Below are 22368 nucleotides of genomic sequence, written 5' to 3'. Positions count from 1 at the left end.
AGCCATTTTGGCAAAACAGTTCATCTGGGAACTTCTGAATCGTTTCAGGTCATTCGATCTAATACGTAGAGCCGACGGTTGGCTTTCATCCCCCCACATTCATTCCAATTACAGTAAGTCTATAGTGGTGTAAACCCGCTGGGAGGTCCTATGTCACTGGGAACTCTCGCCTCTTGTTAGCCACTGCATGGCCACAGTCTTTGATCAGCTCAGCTGACTGCTAAGCTCGGCTTAGTGCGACAGGGGTCTGGAAAATGTGAGGAGAGGAAAAGAAAACAGACATAACTGGTAGAAGCCACTGTACCCTGTCGAGGAGCTGCACAAGTTGGAGCAAACAGAGAGGAGATATTGGGGAGCTAAAAATGAGTCCATCTGTGTGAGCTCCTCTCGGTTTGAGACCATTGTTCTGTGAAGGCCCCAGAGGTCGGTTAGAAAACATTAATGAAGAAATAGCATCACAAAAGACCAAGAGAAAAAACAAACAGGCCAGGAAGGAAAGTTTTGGCAAGATTGGAAATAGCAGCTGTGCAGCTAGAGTTAGGTATAATTACTTTTTTATGTGACATATATTCCTGCCCTTGTATTTCAATGCGGTTGACCTGCTGTGTCCTAACCCTAGGAAACAGCAGGATGAAAAGAGTGGAACCTTTTGAGTTTCATTAGACATTCAAAACTCTAATAACACTTTCGCTTCACGGCAACACGAAAACAAACCAAGACAAGACAGCCAAACATTAGGCTGCCAAACTAAATGTCTGCAATCATTTCGTTTGGGGATACAACAATCGTCTGCTATCTACAACAGGCCACAGTAGCTCTGTTTACTGCCCATAATAAGTCTCTTGGAGGGGGCCTTCAGCTGGACCGGAGGAGCTCTCTTCAAAGCACAGACATTCATTATTCATTTCTGAGGTTAGTCTGCATTCATTCATTTGGACACCGCCTTCTCATACGAGCTCTTTAGCATTAGCAGAAAAACTTGGGTGTATGGTAATTGCAGCTTACAACCAGCATGGTTTATGGGATTATTGCAACAAGAACATAAACTATTGTAATTATTGGGATGTGACTTGTAGTGTCTTTCATATTGCATAAATTGTCTCCAAGTAGTATTGAAAATATGTAAATACATATGCTTCACATGCTGATGGTGACAGACTTTGTTTTTGTGATGATCCACTAGTGTTTTGCTTTTATTTTGTTATTACTTTCCTATCATTTATGTGTTATTAGCTATGTATCCATAAAAATTGTCATGAGACTTTTAGCAAACTTTTAAAAAGTCGTTATTAATAAATAATAATAATAATAATAATAATAATAATAATAATAATAATAATAATAATAATAATAATAATGAATAAAAAAGTGAATTAGGTGTGATTCCATCCCCTCCAGGCTGCAGGGTTGGACATAGAAATTTTTCAGGGTTTATTGCCTCTGGTAAGATACAGATTGCCTTTTGCCAGCCACTCCAGGCTGACAGTCCTCCACTCTGGACTGGAGGTTTGAACTTTTACAATTTCCAAGCCTCTCACGACCACCAGTCAGAGGGAGCGTTTCATCATTCCCATCCCAGCCTGGAGTGACTGTTGACAGGCAGTTCAGGCTCCAGGTCCTCCCCTCCAGTCTAAAGGTTTGGACTGGGAACGTTCGCTGTGTCAGAACTTATTCAGTAAATTTCCCTTTAGTGCACTGACTCTTTTCCGGAAGAGCCAAAAGCAACCTCAAATGACTGAAAAAAAGAAAAGAAAAATTGAGAAAGTTTTTTTTTTTTAACTTACCGTTTCCATCTACCTACTGTGATATTTTCCACTTTCTAAGTTTCAGAAAACAATCAAATAAAATACATTTTAAAAATGAGTTACTTGTATAAAAGACACCTGTCCACACATTCAATCAGACTCTAACGTCTCCACCATGGACCAGACCAAAGAGCTGCCAGGGAGATCTTTGGTCTGTAGCCTAATGTTTGGCTGTCTTGTCTTGTCCTGTATCTTATCAGGCTGGGATGGGCTACAAGATAGTAGTCAAACATCTTGGTGAGAGGACAACTGTTGGTAAAATTATTAGAAAATGGTAGAAACTCAAGTTAATTGTCATTTACCTTGGACTGGAGCCCCAAGCAGGATCTGGCCTCATGGACAGTCAATGATCACGAGGAAGGTGAGGCACCTGGTTCCTCTGCTGGAGCCGGCTCATGGCCATGCTAAGAAAAAAAAGTTTAATTAAGCAGTTTACCATCTTCCCCCAGATAAAAATGTGCTGACACAAATTACAAGGTGACAATGATGAAGAAATGAATTAGGATATGTAAAACATTTGGGTTGAAACCTATGGAGAACTAACAAAATTATCTAACTTTTACTTTTAAAGTTACACAAAGAATCATAACTCAAAGCTAATACTGTCAGTAGTCAATGTTAGCTTTACAACAAAAGTAATCATTTTGTCACTTTCCTTTTTAATGAACCAATTCTGAATACATGGTCAAAGAGCTGCAGGTTTTCACTTTCACTGACCAAAAAACAAGATGGCCGATCGGTCAGCTGGCTCTGCAGCGTCCTAACCTTGCAATAGTGACTTTAACGGTAACATTGCAACTACTTCTATTATCTAAATTGAATAATTATTTTTATTATTATGTATTCCCGTAGTCAGCCTCTAAAATCAACTTGAAGACAGAACATTTGCTTTTATGCAGTTGCACAAATAATTCACTTCTCATCATCATAATACTGTATGGAATAATTTATATAACACTGTAAAAGGGGATATTTTTTTTCTTTTATGTAAATAAAGTTATTTTTCCTATGGTGACATTTTCTTGTCATTTTCTCAATTAAATGTCTTTTTTGTTTGTTTCTGTTTGTATTTAATATGAAAATTAACATCAGCTTTATAACTGTATGTTTGGTACTTTAGTTCCTTTTTGCTGGCTGTTCTGGCAAACAGATACATGCTTTAAAAGAATGTCATAAGTCTAAAAATGATAAACCATTGTGACTGAATAACATACTTGGCAGTGGCGCAACTACACATTATTCAGGTGGATGCAAAAACATAGATCGCTAATATGCTTTGAGGTTTAGGATTTGGATACAACTTAGAACTTTTCTTTTGTGACCGACTAAATGACTTTAGTCAGAACTTGGGTGGGAAGACTTGACACTTACTTGCGACTTGGAAAATTAATGACTTGGTTCCACCTCTGAGAATAGCCCACAACTTGTCCGCTTTGTTTTATATCGTAATAGTCTTATACCATTTACATGTCCACAAGGGTTTCTCAGTAGTCATGACAGGCTTAATCTGATGGGCCCATGAGATTTTTATTGTCTGTGCACGGACATGAGAATGTGCTAACCACATGTGGTGCTTTCCTAATTGCAGGAGATTTGTCTCACAGGGGTATAAACCAAGAGGCACAAGGACAGTGCGAGTGTATCCACAGCAACAATGTTGTTGGTACATATTCCGACAACAGAGTGGATGTCAGATTAAGGTCAGAGAAGTTTCTCAAACCCCTTAACTCTCACATACGAACCATTCATGTAGACAAAGTTGTCTAAATTTAAAATGTGAATCAATTTCATGACAACAAAACAGGCGACTTAGAAAACAATTAGTAAAAGATTTGGTAACATTTTATTTGAAGGGGTGGGCATAGGACTGACATGACACTGTCATAAACATGACATAACATCTGTCATGAACATAAATAAGTCTTTATTAATGTTTATGACAGTTGTCATGAAGTGTCATTATGACACTTTTAATGCAAAGTTGCTCTAAAAGTTGCATTAAAAGTCCATTAAAAGTGCCATGATTCTGTAAATTATGATAATTTAATGCAAAGTTGGCATTTTTAATTGACTTTCAATGCAACTTTTAGAGCAACTTTGCTTTAAAGTGTCATTATTTACCGAATGACACTTCATGACAACAGTCATAAACATTCATAAAGACTTCATGTTCATGACAGATGTTATGTCATGTTTACGACAGTGTGACGTCAGTCTTATGCACACCCCTTCAAATAAAGTGTTACCAAAGATTTTATCTGTCCTTTTTAAATTCAATTCAGAAAGTACTTTATGAGTCCCACATAGTAGTCAGGTTAAGGTTGAAGAGGTGCAGCAGAATCCCAGAGAAACTGCTCTACAAAGGCCTTTCGGGTTCTGGGGCTGGCACCATTTGGATGTGCAGTTGTGCTCCAGTTCAGTTGCTTCTGCTGCTTCATCATCTTCATACTTTCCTGGAGACAGACAGGTGGGGGGTTCAGGTAAAGGGACTACCAGCATCTCCTGATTTGGCAGAAGACAAACATGTAGAAGCAGAACCTGTGAGGTATGACAGAGAAGCTGTGGATCAAAGGAGGACATGATGACTGTCTGGCTTGGGGCAGGAAAGGAGGTTTCTGAGTTTATTAAATTAAACCTGCTAAAGAACATGATCTGGCCCTATCCAGACTTTCATCTGCCCTATCCTCTCTCTGGCTGAAGCCTGTGATACCCTTCTTCATTGATCAAACATTTTTGACATTGTTCTGCCCGGAGCTTGCTCTTCAGTATTATGTCTTCTTGATGTCTCCATCTTGACTTTAAGCTGCTTTTATTATGCTCTTCATAAATCTGTCTCTAGCTCCATTAGGAATGCATGCAAATCTTTGTTTACTTTCTGCTAATGCCAAAAAAGCACAATGTTGCTATTGCGGTGTTTTCATTAAATAAGGAATGAAATTAAAATCATGCAAGAGTGAGCTTGTTAATATGACTTTAAAAACCACGATTTGGAGATGAAGATATGATCCATATCTCAGTGAAACACATAACACTGCACTCTGTGAGGGTCCTTGTTAGCGCTTGGAGTTGATCTCATTTGATTGCCAAGAAACTCATGTTGTCCATTATGATCAGTGAAAGAGGTGGTCTGAACTTCCTCCTCCTCTATGTTCCTGCTTTGCATCCACAACACCAGGTTTTCAATTCATCTTGGGTGTGAGGCTGTTGCGAGCCGAGGTAGGAGGGAAAGGGGTTGGTTGTCACAGTCGATAAAAATAGCAGCCTAGAGGGAGCTGTTACAAAAATGTTTGTGTGTGAATTTCCAAAATAGTTGTCACAGACTAGGTACATTTTTATTTTCGCAGTTTGACACTTGACATCGAGGTGTGAGAACTTTTTGTGTTTTTCACATCATAACGTAACTTTTGATTCTTTCAGTTTTCCTATTCAATAGACTTTAAACAATGGATTTAGAATGAAGCACTTAGCATTTAAAAGTACAAAGGCAGAGTTCTAGTGAGAATAGATTTGTTCTTTGCTAGAGAACTGTTTCTGGATATATTCAGTAGATAAAATAATCGAGACTTAGGTAGGCCAAGTCTCTATTATTTGTAGACAATTTTGATTTTGACAATTGGATAGCCTATGTCGGATAATTTTTTTCAACTAATATATTAAATTAAACATTGCAAATTGAAAGATTATATTAAAAGTAATCTGGTAGCCTCCTTCCTAAATTATTTTTCACTGAAACATACCTGGTACAACCAACCACACAGTGGGTCAAATGTGCTTCCATCTCCCCTTTAGCACAGAAGCTCTTTTTCAGAAATACCAAAAATCACTTCGACTGAGTGTAAAAACGTTTTTGCAAACTTGAGGAAGTTATTTTGAAATGTACCATTTCCATCAACTTTTTCTTACTTCAAAATGGGCAACCCCTCCCCCACACTTCCTCCAATTGAAGCAAGACTTGGAGTCACACTACCAATTACTCCGCACCATTGTCACTCCAGCCTGACTTGATGCGCTTGGAACCCAAAGGTAGTGGGTTTTGAAAAGGGACTGGTTCCGCATAGCCTTTACTAGTGGAAAAGAGATTTAACCGAGTAGAGTCAAGTAACGCTGTGCTAAGAAGGGCTGTCAATGCTCCAAACCAACTCAGTCCAAGGTTGGTGGACAGAAGGTGGCTAAGACCTCCATCATGGTACTTGCAGAATTTGCATTGTAAGCAAAATAGTTTAGGGCTTAGTCATAATTAAGTAAAATTATCAACATAGACAAAGGAAAATATGGCTGTAGTGAAAAAAAAATTGAAGACTCATGTAGGTTTGCTAGTCCTTAAAGTATCTTCACTGAATAGCCTTCTACCAAGCTTGACTTCCAAACAGTGTTTTTGGTATTTCAATGTTTCACATTTCATACTTTACTAGTTGTAAGCCTCAACCAGTTGATGGTTCAGATATTTACAGCCCAATGTCTTTTCTGAATCTGAACACAAAAGAAAAACAATGGCAGGTAATTTTATTCAAACTATCAAATTAGCGCAAAACCTGGGGTGGATCATTTTTAGCAGAGCTGTCATTTTAAGACCAACGTCAGCAAGTTGTTATGATTCAAAGTCGTAAGGACCTGACAGCCCCTCTGGAGCACCAGCCACTCGACCCGGCTCTCACTGAACTGAGCACTTGTTTTTCTCCTCTTTCATCTCTCCTTGCTGGCTCAGCCGGCCTCCTCGCCCCGACCACAACCAACCCAAAGATGTCAAGTCTGTCATTTAACAGAAAGCTGCGTTAGCCTTACAAACGTGCGCAAAACTTTGTCGATATTTTGCTGATGTCGAACAACACAATTTCACAATTGCGGTTTTTTCGTTAAATAAGAAACCCAGTTAAAATCACACGTGAATAAGCTTGTTCACAGCGCTATAAGTCAGTAAAAAACACATGCAGCATCATCATCCTAATACCACTTCCTGTTGTCTTCTCTGTCTTTTCCACCAGGAGTAATGACTAGTTACAACATGCACAAATTTTGATACAGCCAAGAAACAACCTCAGCCTAGCGCAAAAACGTTTTATTGTAAAAGTGAGTTTTTTGGAAATTGCCATATTTCTATTAAGCAAATTCATTCTGTAATTCCAATTTGCTCGATTACATAGCTAGAGGAAACCCAGCTACACATACACACAGGCAAACTATCCAGATCTACTCAGGACAAAGAAAGCCGTTTTGTGCCGGTGTGTGTGTAATGTTGTGGCAAGTTGAGTTCAAGTTCAAGGCTGAAAACATATATGAGTAGAAAGAACACTTTCCTTTTTTTGCACATGAAGGTGGAAAGAAAATCCATGTAACCCACCTGAGCATCCATCACGCACTGACGAGGCCAAGAATCTGCGAGAAGTTACGCACGGACATCCTTGTCGTGTAGACAGGCTGCATGTGTGTGACACAGTGTTACTGGTAGGGGTGAGACATGTCTCTTGCAGACGCGAGGAACGGCCATGTCTCTGAGAACAGCCGTGTGGACAGTCTAATAGGCAGAATGGAATTAGTGTGTTAGTCTGGAGTGAATTTAAGCTAATTTAATGAGCTGAGTCCAAGTAGAGCTGACAGGCCGAGCAGCTGTGGGAAAACGGGTTGCTGTCGCACCAACTCCCCCTCCCACACACACACACGCTCACGCACATGCACAAACACACACACACACAAAAGGCAGGAGAGTTTGACTGTGTTCGCAGCTTGCAAGGGTGTACAGTTGGGTGAACTCTTGTTTGCTCCTGTGTGAATTTCTCCCTTGAGTCATCTGGGTTTCCGTGGTGATGAGGGGTGGCATGCTTTGGTGGAACATAATTTCCTGAGAGCCTGTCTGAATGTGACATGTCCTTTTCAGCAGCTGCTTTGTTTTGGGGCTGATTTACGTGCATTTGTTGCATTTCGCCCCCATCTCCCTCTGCACCTCCAGTCTGGGTTAGCCAACTCTTCAGGGATGAATTCATCCGACAACCAATCAAACAGGATCGACTAGAGTTTCTTAGGGAAAGTTAACTCACTAGTTGGGTTGAAAATATAAGACAAAAAAATAAATACCTCATTTGCACCTGTAGTAGGTTTCTGCCTGACCAGCATTTTCTTTTTTTACTTTCTCTTTGTCTCTCTTTAAACAGTCTTTGCTTCTTCACCCCCTCCTCCCAGTTGGTCCATCCCTCTTCCCTCCCATAGGCGTTGCTAAAACACACCAGAATCCAATCATAAGTCAATTCTATTACCCATCCCTTCAGGTTCAGCCTGTTGTTTCCACAAGTTCTTTTTTTTTTTTTTTTTTGCTTTTCACTTTCCTCTGCTCCCTCTCACTTAGCCACTTGAGCTTGCACCAGTTGAAAGGACTTCAGTGGGGGGGGAGAGAGCACGCAAAACGGCAGAAAGAAAGAGAAGGAACAGAAGGAAGCCATGCAAACAGTGAGCCGGCCCAGCGATTTTCCTCAACAAGTCTAATCTTTGACCAGCACAAATTGTTTTTGACTCATCCCTGGAGAGGTGCCCAAAGAAAGCGGATAGCACAGACCTCGAGGAGGAGAGTTTTGTTCATCATTCTGGCTGACAGGCAAAACAAGCATCCAAGTTGTGGGTACAAGCCAAGAAAGAGTTAACACTGAGATAAAGTGGAGAATCACACAAATGTGAGTTGAAGCAGACAGAAGGGGTGATGCTTAGAGGGACAAGAAAGTGAGGAGAAAAGTCAAACAAGAAGCAGCAACAACACAAAGACTGCCCACAGAGAAAGGAGAAGTCTCGAGAGTAAGCCGCTCCAAGTCAGGTGGAGAGAAAGAGAAGTAGAACAAGTAGAAACAGATTTTCAGAGCGAGGATGGCCAACTCGGGTCTTCAGTTGCTGGGGTACTTTCTGGCGTTGGGCGGCTGGATCGGCATCATCTCCACCACCGCGCTGCCCCAGTGGAAGCAGTCGTCTTATGCCGGGGATGCCATCATCACAGCTGTAGGTCTGTACGAGGGGCTTTGGATGAGCTGTGCGTCCCAGAGTACGGGGCAGGTGCAGTGCAAGATCTTTGACTCCATGCTCTCGCTGGACAGTGAGTATGATGTTTAAATTTGATTGAGTAAATACAAAAAAGATACTTGAAGTTATTGCAGTGTGTGCACTAATGCCTTTGACCGTTCTACTTCCTGTCATTTTTGTGTTATGTTTTTTTTCTTACCCTCAAGGGTTTGTTGTGTACAACTCTATGATTATATTGTTAGTATGACGTACTAAAACTAGCAGGGTATGGTTCAGAGCAACTGTGTGGTCATTTTTTTATTGGATGACTTCAATAAAGCCAAACTCTGCTAACGTCACCACAAGTGGCATGTCTACGTTTCTTCAGATACTCTCTGTTGCACTGTTTTCTTTGTTAGATTTAATGCGGCTTTGAATGACTGCTAATCAGCTGCCTCATCGTTTTTCTCTAAACTCTTTTACAAATGTTGTTGAGCTACAAATCATAAGAGTTATTGTAGTTGGCCTATTCATATCCTCACACCCCCTGAGTGATTGATGTCATCTCGACTCACAGAAGTTCCCAAGCTGTAAATCTCACTTAAAAATGCAGCATCTTTTAATGAAGCTGCGTTCATGTAATGTGAGAAAAGTGGTGAAAGGCTAAGGAATGTAGGGTTCAGATATAAATTAGCTCCAAATATGAGTCTCTTGTCATCACCGATCTTTTGAGGAGGACACAGACTCTTAATTATGGATTGTACGAGTCAATCCATCTTTTACTCCACTTAAATCATTCACTACAGTTTCTAATGAAATAATTGGGGGAGTGGGAGAGTCGAAGTGGTGTGCAGTAAGAAAAAACATCTTGTTTTTCATAGAACTTAACTTTATGGCACTCTCTTGAAAGTGCAAACACTTCGATGACTTTGTGCATCAGTAGTATCTTCAACACCAGGGCACCCAAACTGATCGTCTATCTCCTTTGAACCGCTGCAGCAATAAGAGCAGCGTATTGTCCTTGTGGATGAATAGCCGCTATTACGAGAAGAAAGGGGCAGTGTTGAGGCCAACACTAAAGATATTCCCAGAATGTGTTTTGTCTTCCCCACACACGTGCATTGTTCCCCGTTGTTCGCTTACACACCCAGTGACCAAAGACAAACATCAAATTAAACTTTCCAAGCCGTCGTTTATGTGTTACTCTATACTGAAGCGCATGTTCCTCCCTTCACTGCCGTAGGCAGGAGCTCAGGAGCTTTGGGGAAGACGCAGCAGGTATGATTGAAACTTTGTTTTGATCTGGCAGTGAGAGCACCATGAGACCTCTGCTGTTCTGGATGCACTTGCAGCAGGAGCAGCATGTGACAGTGGGCATAATTGTTCACCAGACTGTGCTTTGTCTGCTTGAACTGTCAAGCAAACATAATGGAGAGTAACGCTTGGTTTGCTGAACTTCTTGCTAAAGGTGAAGCTGAAAGCTGAAGGTACGATTAGCCGTTAGTCACGATGGGTTGTGGAAGCTAATAGTCCTGAAAGGACAGCTTGTTGCAACTTACATGCAATCACCAAGATACCTTGTTTTTAAATCTACTCAAATCAGTTTGTTGTTACTTGGAGGCATTGAAAAGACTAGCTGTCTTCCTCTTTGAAAAATGTTTTCAAATTGTTCCTTTTTTGTCTTAATCAACAAACACATAAGTGACAATCATGCTAATCAGGTTAAATTTTGACAATGAATAGTCACAATAAATAAAATAAATAATTCAATCCACAGTGCTGTCCTAAACAGGAAGCTCTTTCACAAGCACTTTGTCACAAAGCCACAAAGACAAACTCGCTTCTAACCTGGCAACGCGTAGCCAAGGCAGGACCGGAGTGAAGCTGTGCATACGCTGTGGGCAGGAATGAGCGTGTCGGTGGAATACGAAGCCTTCTCAGTTTGATTCCATTTTCAAAAGTTATAACTTCTGAAGGAACCTTGGCCCGGGTCCAATGATCCGTTCCGTCTCGCTGCACTTCACCGAAACCCATTGAGTGTGTGTTAATGGCCGGGAATGGTGTGTGCCGCGCACTTTTACAGTGGTGGTCCCACATCTGCACCGACCAGCTGTGTCACACAGACCGCCTGTCACGGCAACATCACATCAAGCTGGATTCATTTATTTTCTGTTTGGGATCAATAAAGTATTTCTGAATTTGAAATCTAGCTAGCCCCTACATTTGCAGACCACTACAGCCCTGTGACTGCCTCCTTTGGTGGCTCATGCTTTCTCTGTAGAGATGCTTTGTGTAAGAGAGGCTAGAGAAGTATTAGTGTGTTTTGTTATTTCAGTTGATGGCTTCTTATGGAGCCTGTAGAACCAGGCAGAAACCTCTGGACCATTTGAAAGCAAAATACTGCTAGCCAAAGGAAAAACGGCAAAGTTCAAATTAATGCTGCCGCAATAATATAAGCATCATGAGTCTAAGAAGAATTTTTTTTAATGGAAAATAGCCAGAAGTGTTTACTGGATCAGATGTCTGATATGATATTGTAGTGGACAAAGTACTCGACTCTAGTACTTGAGTAAAAGCATTGATATTCGTGGTCACATCTCACTGAGCTAGAGGTAAAGGTTGCTTGGTCAAAAGTTTACTCAAGTTAAAGTACTGAAGTACTTATTTTTGAAAATACTTAAGTATTCGAAAGTATAAATTATATTTTCTAATATCAATACATTGCTGTATTGTTTTCTGAACGCTTTTACAGAACCTTGTAACTTGCTGAAAACCACTCTACTACAAAATGTCTACACCACCTGTGAAAAATGTCTGCATAAACATGCAATAAAAGATGACAGCTATTTCCAAAAAAAGAAAAACTTCTCTCACCTGCCCCTCCAAAATAAGATACAGGAAAGGATTTTTTTCAAAAATACAACATTTGTCTTTGAAATGTAGAGGAGTGAAAATCATAAATTCCCCACAAAATTAATCCTCAAGTGAAGATACTCAAAAAATGCACTTAAGTACAGTACTCAAGTAAATATACTCCGTTACTGTCCACTGCTGGATATTCCAATTAGCGATGAGTGACCTCACAATGAGATTTCACTGCCTGCACACACACACACACTTAAGCGCACACACGCGCTCACACATACCAGTGGGTACATTGGAAGTGTGGCTGGCAGTACCAGTCTTAGTTTAGACAGAGGAGGCTAACCATGAGCCTGCTGCCACCGCCTCGCCCTGTCACAGCCTGTGCCTGGGCAGCGCAAAGGCAATGAGCCTTTAACTTAAAATCAAAGATTAAAACACAGAGTAGATAAAAAATAAAATAAAAAATCAAGACTCTTTTCTGTTCAAGATCTTTAAAAGCAGCTCTGGAGCAATAAATCAGACATCAAAGTTAGTTCATCCTGTTGCTGCCGTTGTAAATCGTCCCAGTTCAGCCTCTGCAGCACCGTGAATGGATCTGTGTGTTTTTCTGTCAAATAACGAATGGTGTGTCAGGCCGGTGCTGAAACACGTCCCTCACTTCTACATGGGGTGTGTTTGAATTTCCATTTTCTTTTCTTCTCTTGTGACGCTGTGTTCAAAGACTGTTAGAGTAACTTTTTCATTTCAGTGACCACGGTTGGCACACAGTATGTCCGTAAACAGCATCAATGGAGGCCTGAATGAAAACAATCTAGCTTTGTTACCGAGCCACACTAATTTCTCTGTGTGAAACATGGAGAACAGGACCTCCTACAGCTGCTCCGTGCCAGAGAAAGAGCTTCATCTGTGTCTGTCCCACCTACAGCAGCTGCATATATACAGACATTGTGCGCTCTGTACGTAAGAGTGTGTGTGTGTATGTGTGCGTGTGTATGTGTACGGTTCTATGTAATTTTGTTCCTCCCACAAGTTATGTGTGTTGAGGTCAGTGTGGGCAATAGATTAAAATTTTGAAAAAGCAAAGCCACACTGGAATGACGATTTGGACGTCTACAGTCTCACAGCTCCGACAAATAAATAGCTGGAGATAACGATGCTGTGAAAAGTGGGACAGTGGTGGACTAATGAGCCGTCATAAATGCATGCGGTCTCCCATCAGTCCTTTGCGGCATCTGTGTTGTAATTCCTTCGAAATTATCACTTTAATGTCCAGAGTTTTTCTGGGTGTTTTTCCAACTGAAGAACTGAGAAATTATTTGTTTTGAAAACTGTCCACTACTTTCTTTCCTTCTCTTTATCCTTCTGCGTCTTCTCCAAGTATCTGTAACACCGACCCACTGCTTCTCCATGCTACTCTGTGCTACACGATGCTACGCCCTACGTTTCCTGCTCATTTTTTCTCTCTCTTTTATCTAGTCCACATTCAGACATGCCGGGCTCTCATGGTGATATCAGTGCTCCTTGGTTTTATCGGCATCATCGTCAGCGTCGTAGGGATGAAGTGCACCAAGGTGGGAGATAACAACCCATCCACCAAGACCCGTATTGCTGTCACTGGAGGAGCTCTCTTCCTGCTCGCAGGTGGGGTTAATTCCAGAAAGGAACACACGGTGTAGCTTCGGTAAAGTGTGTGTTTCACAAGAGATCTCACATTTTTCTAGCCTGAATGTAGGATTCTGTTAGGCAGTTAAGGCCCCTGCTGTAAACAGGAAGTGGTCATTTTAGCTTCTGACCTCAGACATAAATTAAACTCATCCCTGAGGGGAAGATGACCTAAACACAGATCCACTGCGTTCCATTTGTGTTTAGTTGTAGCACCCCTAATTAAAGCAGAGAGACAAATCTCTTGCCTTTTTCCTTCGCAGGTCTCTGCACGCTCGTGTCTGTGTCCTGGTACGCCACTCAAGTGTCCTACCAATTCTTTAACCCAAATACACCGCTCAATGCCAGGTATGTACTTGCTCGGGTTATATCTCATACTCTTGTAAAGTTGCTGTTTGTTGTATAACAAAATGTACCATCCATGGCATTACATCCTGATTCTGCAGCTCAGACCTGCTAGGAAGGTAAATACATTTTCAACTGCCAGGTTGTCCCTCTATCGCCAACCTCTCTTTAGTATCAATATTGATAGAACAGTGGTGTGACTGTAAAATTCTGTATTCTGTAAAAGCGCAGCACAATGCTAGCCACCAATGCTTTTGTTGCCATCTGCCTGTGTGTGCTTGGAACAAACCCTGCTGGTGACAGAGACTCCACTAGAGATTACAGACCGGACACTCTGACACAAAAACTCTGTATGCATCAACCACTCTCCTGTCCTCGCCCTGCCTGGACTTGAGATCTCTGAGGAAGATGTCAATAGGATCCTTCAACAAATCTTGATGATATGCAATCCCTCTCTTGCCTGAGAACCTGCGCTGACCAACTGGCCCAGATCTTCAGCAGGTCTCTTGAGTTGAGCAAGGTTCCCTAGACTTTCAAATGTTCCACAATCATCCCTGTCCCCAAGAAACGCACAATCAATGGGTTAAAAGACCACAGTGTTTACCCTGGTGTCTATGGTCTTGAAATTCTTTTAGCGACAAGTTTTGAAACTTCTCGAGCACCCTGTTGGGCCCTTTGCAATCTGTTTGCAGGTCAACTGTTGACCTGCAAACAGGTCAACGGTTGAAACAGTCAACTAAACTTCACCCTGCAGTGTCTCAACTACCAAAGGACATAGGTAAGGATCTTGCTTGTGGACCTCAGTTTGGTATTCAACATGTTCATAGTACCAGCCTCCACCTCTCAGTGCATCACCAGCTTCCTGATGCTGGTGATGCATCAGGAAGCTGGTGATGCATCAGGCCCACCTGTGTGGTTTGGCTCATCAACAAAACAACAAAACAGGCCAGCTAGGTCTGCAGAGAGCATCATCAAGGCTGACCTAAAACCCATCCAGAACGTGTATAGGTCTAGGGTCAGGAAAAGGTCAGCTAACATCTCTGCAGATGCCACCCATCTGTTTCAACACAAACGTTTTCAATATTTACCTTCAGGTAGGCACAACAGAGCGCTTTGCAAAAACCTGCTGCCACAGAGACTATTTCCTCCATCTCTGATGAACCTGCAACAAAGTGCCCAGATCAGTACCTAATATTTTTCCACTAATTCAACCATGTTTTCCTTTTTTGTAAAATGATTGTATATATTTTTTTTCATTTTGAGTGTTCTTTATATATGTATTTTTTAAATGTCTTTATTGAGAGCAAAGCCAAACAAAAGTCAGATTGTTTGTCTGTGCAGACTTGGTGAATAACAATGATTCTGATAAAAACCTAACTACTTAAACAAGGTTCTCATAGGGTGGAGGTTTTAACATTCTGCTTTTTATTAATAAATACATCTCATATTCTTTCTCCCATTATTATGGCACTTGACAAATATCTATGTAATTCTGGTAATTCTTACTGACCTGAAACAAGAAAAGTTTGGTGTCTTTTTATTAGGTGTATGTAAACTTCTAGTTTTGACTGTAGACCCGAGGTTTCAAACCACTGACCTCAACCAGGGTTTACAATATTTGCTCACCCTTACTTAACCTGAAATCACATGCTAACAGCAATTAGTTAACGCGTCATGGGACAGGATTTCTTATGACGAAAAATGTTGCAACATGAGATGTTAGCACAATTCTAATTTTAGAGCACAACTCTGAGGTGGATCGATTTATTCAAGTTATTAAATTGAAAACAGGTAAACAATTTTGTGAAACTTTGATCTAAACTCTTTTGACTGACTATAAATGCTTTCCTGTCTCTTTCCACTCTTTTTCCTACGCAGGTACGAGTTCGGCTCGGCACTGTTCGTGGGCTGGGCCGCTGCCAGCCTGACCGTTCTGGGCGGTTCCTTGCTGTGCTGCTCCTGCTCTAAAGACGACATGCGAGGGCAACAGTATTATCGTCAATCACAGCCTTCCACAGCCAGGGAGTACGTGTAAAAAAAAAAAACCCAACCCCAACACCTCCAGCAGTTCCCCAAACAGAGAGCAGAGGACACGCTGGGCACCAACCTAGTTTTTATTTGTTTCTTTCTCTCAAATAATGAAAAATGAAACAAAACAGAAAGACTATCCTTTGCGCTATCAGACCGCACTTACACACTAGACTTAGACACAATCACATGATTTACCAGCATCACATATTTTTAAGACTCTAAAGGAGTATTTGTCCAGCTCAATGTTACACGGTCTTAAGCTAATGCAGTGAGTGGAAGGAGCTCATCTGCTGCAAAGTCACTATACAGTGTTGTGCAGAAAATAAAAACACAAAAAAACCTTCTTTGTGTGGAACTACGGTGTCAGTGATAATTCTGATCACTTAAGGATTGTTTTGATTCTTGAACTTTGTTCTTGGTCTCCATTTTTTGCTTTCGAAAGCCAAGAGCAAAGCTATTTTGTTTAGGCATGTAAGGTTACCACAAAGTGAATTCCTAAGAATGTACACAACGTCACCTCATGGTGAAAAAAAAAAATCCACATAAAATGTATGTGACAGCTCATGTCTTATTCATTTTATTTCAGTATTGGAATTTGGGTTCGGATGTAAAAGTTCCCACACAGCAAAACTCAAAGAGTCTCTACCTGCATGTCCTGTGCTTCCTGGTTGGAGCTACGTTGGTGTTCTTAATCCTCAATAACGTGTCCGATTCCACTTGGTGCAGTGAGGTTGTGTGACATCAGAAATCAGAGAAACTGTAATAAAAAAACAAAAACCAAACAATCATTTTCAGTCCATGCTTTTACATTGGTAAATAAAGTATTAATGAATGTACTGGAGTGTCCAGAATGCTCCAGTGCCTTTCTCATTAAAAAAAAAACCAGCTTGGTTTTCACCTGACTTAAATCAAGAGACACAATCTGAACTGCAACAGCGGAAGTGAATTGTTCCATTAGCCTATTGCTTTATCTCTAATGAGCATGTGTGTGGCTGATTACTATTGGTTTCTGCATGAAGAGAAAGAGGGAAAGTTTTCATTATGGTCCATTTACTAACACTGAAGGTCCTGCTTTAAACACTGCCTCGTTTAATAATTTTTTCTAAGCTATGTTGCAGACACAAATAATGAGCAATAAGCTACTTTGTAATGCAATTGCACTGTATCTGAAGAAAAAACCCATAAGCTAATAGTAAGCTAAAAAAAAAAGCACCTGTATACTTTAATCGCAGAAAGAAAATATATTAACATATCATTTGTAGCAACAGATTTTAAGAAATACGACCTAAAAACAGACAAAACAGAAGCATTACCTGCAGCTAAACCCAGATTCAAACATTTTACAGCTGAACTGTGCAGTTACATTAAATTGGCTCTTGAGTTTCCTCTTGGTGCTCCCACATCACTTTGCCCTCATTTGTGTATATGAAAGGGCTGGTCCGCCACTGTTCCAGATAATAAAGCCATTAACTTTTCCAAGAAAAGGTCACAGTTGGCCTGCTCCTTTTTCCTGCATCCTCTTTTCCTCAAAAACACTTGATTCTGGAGTGTCCTGTTATTTTCCGACTGGAGAACCTGTAGAGCTATAGGAAATTCCTTTTCTCCTTTTAAATAAGAAAGAATGTCAAGTAATGTAAAAGAAGGGCTTCCAGTAGTTTTTACTGAACCACAGTTATGAAAAGCTATCAGTCATAGAATGGTAAAAGATTTAGGGTTTAAACAAAATCTTCTCCTTTTCTTATTTTTAGTTGAAACGTTAATATTAATTCAGCTTTAGGTGGCAACATTGATGTCATTCCTGTACTTTTACATAATATCTGCCAGCTAGGTCAGCGTTAGCATAGGTCTAAGCTAATGTGGTTTAAGCTAGCGGTCTAGCATCTACAGAGGTTTAATGTTTTCATTACTAGGCATTTTAGGAAGTAATAAATACAGATACAACATCATATGAACAATACTTTGCTTTAAATTGACAACTTTCTTTACTTAGGTTTTTGCAGGGAAGTTAGCAAGAATCCTACTTGGAGAAGATTTAACTCAACAACTTATTGAAAAAGTCCAGCCAATACAATGCTTACAGTAATGTAAAGTACAAACACTTTATTAACCGTTAAAGAGGGTTCAGATTTGAGAAATGCCATTTTGCAGGGAGTTGAAGATGTTGAGTTGGCTGCTGTTTCCTCAGCTGAACAATTAAGTTGTTGCTCCGTGATTTCGTTAGTTGTGCTGTTTGTTGCCTTAATCTGCCTCATTAGCTGATGAAGGCCAATGAGGCCTTAATCACCAAGAGAAGAGGAAGGTTTTCGAATTTGCAGCAAACTGTTACATGTGAAGCATTAAAAACTGTGTTTTTTTTTTAGGTCTTAGTTATTTTGAACTTATCTGGAAAGATTAATGATCGCCCAATCAGGTGAACTGATTTTGTTAGCAACCTCAGCCAATATGATTTTGCGTCAGAAATCAGTATTTTAGTCAAAATTAGCAACCATTTCTTGTGATACTTTAGAACGTTAATATTAACTGATTTAGCGTTTCTCCTTATCCAAGCTACTGAGTTATCAACTTCAGAAAACAGACTTACTCATAACTTTTCATAGAGCTCTACTTCAGAAAGGTTAAACATTTCTAGGTATGCTTGTAGGCAATTTCTAGTTCCCTTTGCGCAGACATAAATTGTTCCTCTAAATCCAGACTTTTGCTAAGCTGTCATTACTGTGGCACCATATCTGGAGACACCTTAACCTTATTATACAGTCTGAGTACTGGAATAAAATACAATTATTTATTTCGTCCAATTAATTGATTTTGTTTTATTTTTAATAAACAGTCCATGGAGACTAATTTCTGTGAAACTTCATTTTATCCCTCACATTTTTAGCCAGCGCCCACATAGTAAACCGCCCATCTTCATCACTTTGTACTAACACAGCACAGAGATTTTGACTTTGTAACACAGGGAATCTCAGAAGTATTGTTGTGTTCCTTCTTTCCCTTCCTGTCTTACCCTGTTCTTCTGTGATTGTCTTCTTCTCTCCTCTAATTCAGGGCAGAGTTGTTGAGTGAAACTAGTTTCCCTGACTGATCAGCCCCGCCTTTTTATCGAGGACTATCTGACTGTCCAACCACTGAATTCCCTTCTATCGTTCCTGTCACATTATTGGCCCCAAATTTGGACCTTTTGATCAGGATTCCCATTTTCTTTCACCTTGCCAGTTTTAATGGAAAGACGTAGGCTAGGTCTTCTTTCATTTCACCAGCTTTTGAGTCTTCATTGTAAATAGAGATTCTTAAAGGATACTTTTCTTTGAGAAGCAAGATATCATCCCTGTCTATACCTTCCATACCTCCCTTTGTTTCCTGTCGTTGGCTGAAAGTTAAGAATGAACTGAAACATGACATTGCGCTGATCTGCGGTGTCAACTACAGTGATCTCTAGGTGTTACAAATGTGTCTTTCTGGTTTAATTTGTTCACTGTGACTGTATTTTCACTGAAACATGTCTTTTTTCCCCTCTGAATTGCAGACCAAATGTTAAAAGTACCCCACCAGAGAAAAGGGAGCAGTACTTGTAGTTGGGGAGAGTCTTCTGGCCTTGCCATGGCTTAGATTCTGTCAACAGGCAAAACCCTCCCAAATGAGGAATTGAAACCAGACAAGAAACAAATTTATGAACTGAACTCAAAACAATTTGCAGCAGAATAATTTTTGGGGTTATAGAAAGTGCTTGGGGAGGTTTGCAAATTTTTGACATGTTAGGGGGCAGAGAGATCAGAACCTTGTCTTTGTTGTTGACTTTGGGAGAGACACAGTCATTCAGGGTATGTTTTCTATAACATGTTAAAATGCCTGGGTGTGAATATCACCTACTCCATACTGTTTTTTTATTTACTACATATGTAATATTTTACTACATTTCCTTATAACAAGTTTGTGCAAATGTAATTGGTTATGTATTTGATGATATGAACCCTTTCCTGTCTGAGTTGTGGATGTCTTTTGCCAGTAGTTCTGTATACCTTTTTTATGTTGGATTTCCAAGAATGAATATGTAACTACTCTGCAGTATCACTTATGAACAAAAATAATATTAGCAAATATGTACTGTCTTATGTCATTGTTTTGATGAAGAATTTTTGCTTTGTTGCCAAACCGCCTGGATCACGGATGAATCATTTCCCTTTACTGTGTCTGTCTTTAAGTTTTCATCTGCATAAGTTGTTGCTGACCATGTCAGAAAATGGATGTATGAACGGATGACAGTGTCCTCAGTGTTTTGGCCCCTAAATGTAGAGATGCATTGATCAAGCCTTTCCTGGCTGATACCGACTCATAAAACTATTCGTTTGTGTCCTTGGGGTTGATTTTAACTGACTATAAGTCTTTGTTCTCTTCCCTGTGACACATAAAAGAGAGAATTCATTGACAAGTATAGTAATTTAGTGGATTTTCAGTTAGGTATGTCCCAGTAAGGGTCACTCAAGATATCATGACACAAAACCACGCAATGTTAAAATACCTTAACCTTTTCTTGTCAAAGTTAAGTGTCACAAAGTACAAATTTGTTGGTGTTATCACTTGACTTTGCCTGTGGAAGTAAGTCTAAGTGATTATTATGAGCCCGGATGTGAAGGTAAGTGCTTAAAGCGCGACATCATTTCCTATGTTTTAAAGTCTTATATTGAAGTAAGGAGCGGAGCGGTTCCTAGTTTGACCCTTTATGTTTTCAGGATTTGCTTACAGGTTTGTCAGTCTGATTGACGACGCTCTTCCAGTTTGAAAACCTTCTCCACTTTCAAACTGTTTGTGTTGCAGATTTTTGGGCTGTCAATAATAATAATAATAGTAATAATAATTATTATAATAATAATAAAAGAAATAATGAGAGATGGACAGAAAAAACACTGTGTTAGCTTTTAGCTGAATTCTGTTGGCGCTCCACTAAAAGGATTGTTAAGCAACACAGGGCTGGGGTCAGGGTGTAATTTAGCTCACGCTGCCCCCCCACAAGACACCACCCTGGGCAGTTGCCCATGTGCGCCCGTATCAGAAACGTCATTATTATAAATGCAGATTTTACTGTTTGAGAAGCACAAGAGTGCTTTACTTTTTATTTAGAATAATATTCAAGGTAGGAAAAGACTGAGCCCTAACTATGAGTACAAGTCAAAACACAATATAATATTTTAACTGTTTAGAGATTACTTCAAAAACATATTTTGATTTGTAAACATAAAAAGATGAATTCTTGTTTCTCCATATTGTCGCACCGATGTTATTTAATCTTTATTTCATGTTTAGCAAACTCATAAATACCATTACAGTACATGCAGTGTTTATCAATAAAAAATTGTGAGACGTCTTAGTAATTATAGATTTAATGAATAGGGAAAGTATCAGAAAATGTATCAGCCTTTGATGCTCAAATCCCTAATCTTAGCTCAAAAATTGGCAGATTTCCTTCCACGGCTGATCAGTGCACCTCTACCTACAGGATGTTCTGCTCTACCTGCTGTCCTGTGTACTAAGGAACACAAGTTTAAGCAAATGCCTGCATTTATTTCCTGTGGCATACCTTTATCTAATATTTACCTCTTTTATGTTGTGTATTATCTTATTTACAGTATACTCATGTCTGTCTCCTAGAATGAAGTAAACAGAGACATAAATGACTGTGGGTTTTGACTCAGTGGTTTGTCGCCTGTTTTCCAAACTTTCAGCCTTTCTGCTGTTCGCCCAATCTCCCCACTCCTTCCTCCGACTTTTTGCTCCCTGTTGTTCAGTAATTACAGACGTGGCATTCCACTTCTGCTTGAATGAACTGCGGCACATACTCAGCAGGGAGACCCACAAGGTTCACTTGCTCACTTCTGCTACAACTGACAACAAGGCTTGATTTTTTTTTTGGTTTCAGCAAAAAAACATGAAATGAGGATGGCTGCAGATGATATTTATGAGCAAAACAAAATTCTGTTGCATCCGGTGAATTTCTGTTTACTTTGAATTCAAAAACATCCACGGTCAGATTTTGTTCACAAATTAATTTTGTGTCCATTTCCCTAATGGCATTAAACTAGTTAAGTGATCCATGAGATCATTGTATCTTTGAAGATTTTTTTTTCTCTATGTGTAGAAAGTAATGGAAGTTAACATTTCTGGAACAATGTTTAGCTCAAAGTTTAGCTGGGGTATTATTATTATCTAGATAGCTAAGATGAAGATGGCATACCTAAATTGCTCTGAAGGACACAATCTGCTAAAAACTTTGAAACGTTTTTTAATTTAAATCTAATTTTGGAAGGACGCAGATGTGAAGTGACGTGTATGTAAATATTTTGCTTTGGAAATAACTGACAGTAGCTGCGCTTCCTTTAACCATAAAGACACGAACTGAAATTACGAAAATAAATTTGCTTTATGGAAACATTCCGATTTCGAAAACACGTTTTTTGATCAAAACCTTTTGCGTTAAGATGAGGTGAAAACACTTTTTTTTGCATCACATGTCACACGCCAATAGCCAGATGTTACTACTGGTGAAAACGACAAAGAAGACGACAGGAAGTGGAAAGAGAAAGATGGTTTGTTTTAGTTTTTTCAGGCAATGTGCAGCTGGCTCCACCAGAGCTCTCAGCATCACACGGTTCATAAAAAAAGTTGGAAATGTACTATTAGCTCAACACAGCTG

The 22368-nt window shown here is 39.9% G+C and overlaps 1 protein-coding gene across 2 annotated transcripts; it reads left to right on the top strand.

Annotated features, from left to right (window-relative positions):
• The first annotated feature begins 8119 nt into the window (after nt 1–8119).
• Nucleotides 8120–21349, top strand: cldn19 (claudin 19). Of its 2 annotated transcripts, none has more exons than XM_008410267.3 (5): nt 8120–8874; nt 13122–13286; nt 13571–13655; nt 15531–15677; nt 18729–21349. In XM_008410267.3, exons 1-5 carry the CDS (start codon nt 8652–8654, stop codon nt 18763–18765), a joined length of 657 nt encoding a protein of 218 aa, XP_008408489.1. In that variant the 5' UTR covers nt 8120–8651; the 3' UTR covers nt 18766–21349. The 2 variants fall into 2 exon arrangements, with proteins under 2 accessions (XP_008408489.1, XP_008408488.1); XM_008410266.3 differs by having other exon boundaries at nt 8122–8874; nt 19207–21349.
• The last annotated feature ends 1019 nt before the right edge of the window (nt 21350–22368 follow it).

This window comes from Poecilia reticulata, chromosome 5, assembly GCF_904066995.2.
Source record: "Poecilia reticulata chromosome 5, P_reticulata-male-v2, whole genome shotgun sequence".
Classification (NCBI taxonomy): domain Eukaryota; kingdom Metazoa; phylum Chordata; class Actinopteri; order Cyprinodontiformes; family Poeciliidae; genus Poecilia; species Poecilia reticulata.
This window is presented reverse-complemented; position numbering and strand designations above follow the sequence as displayed.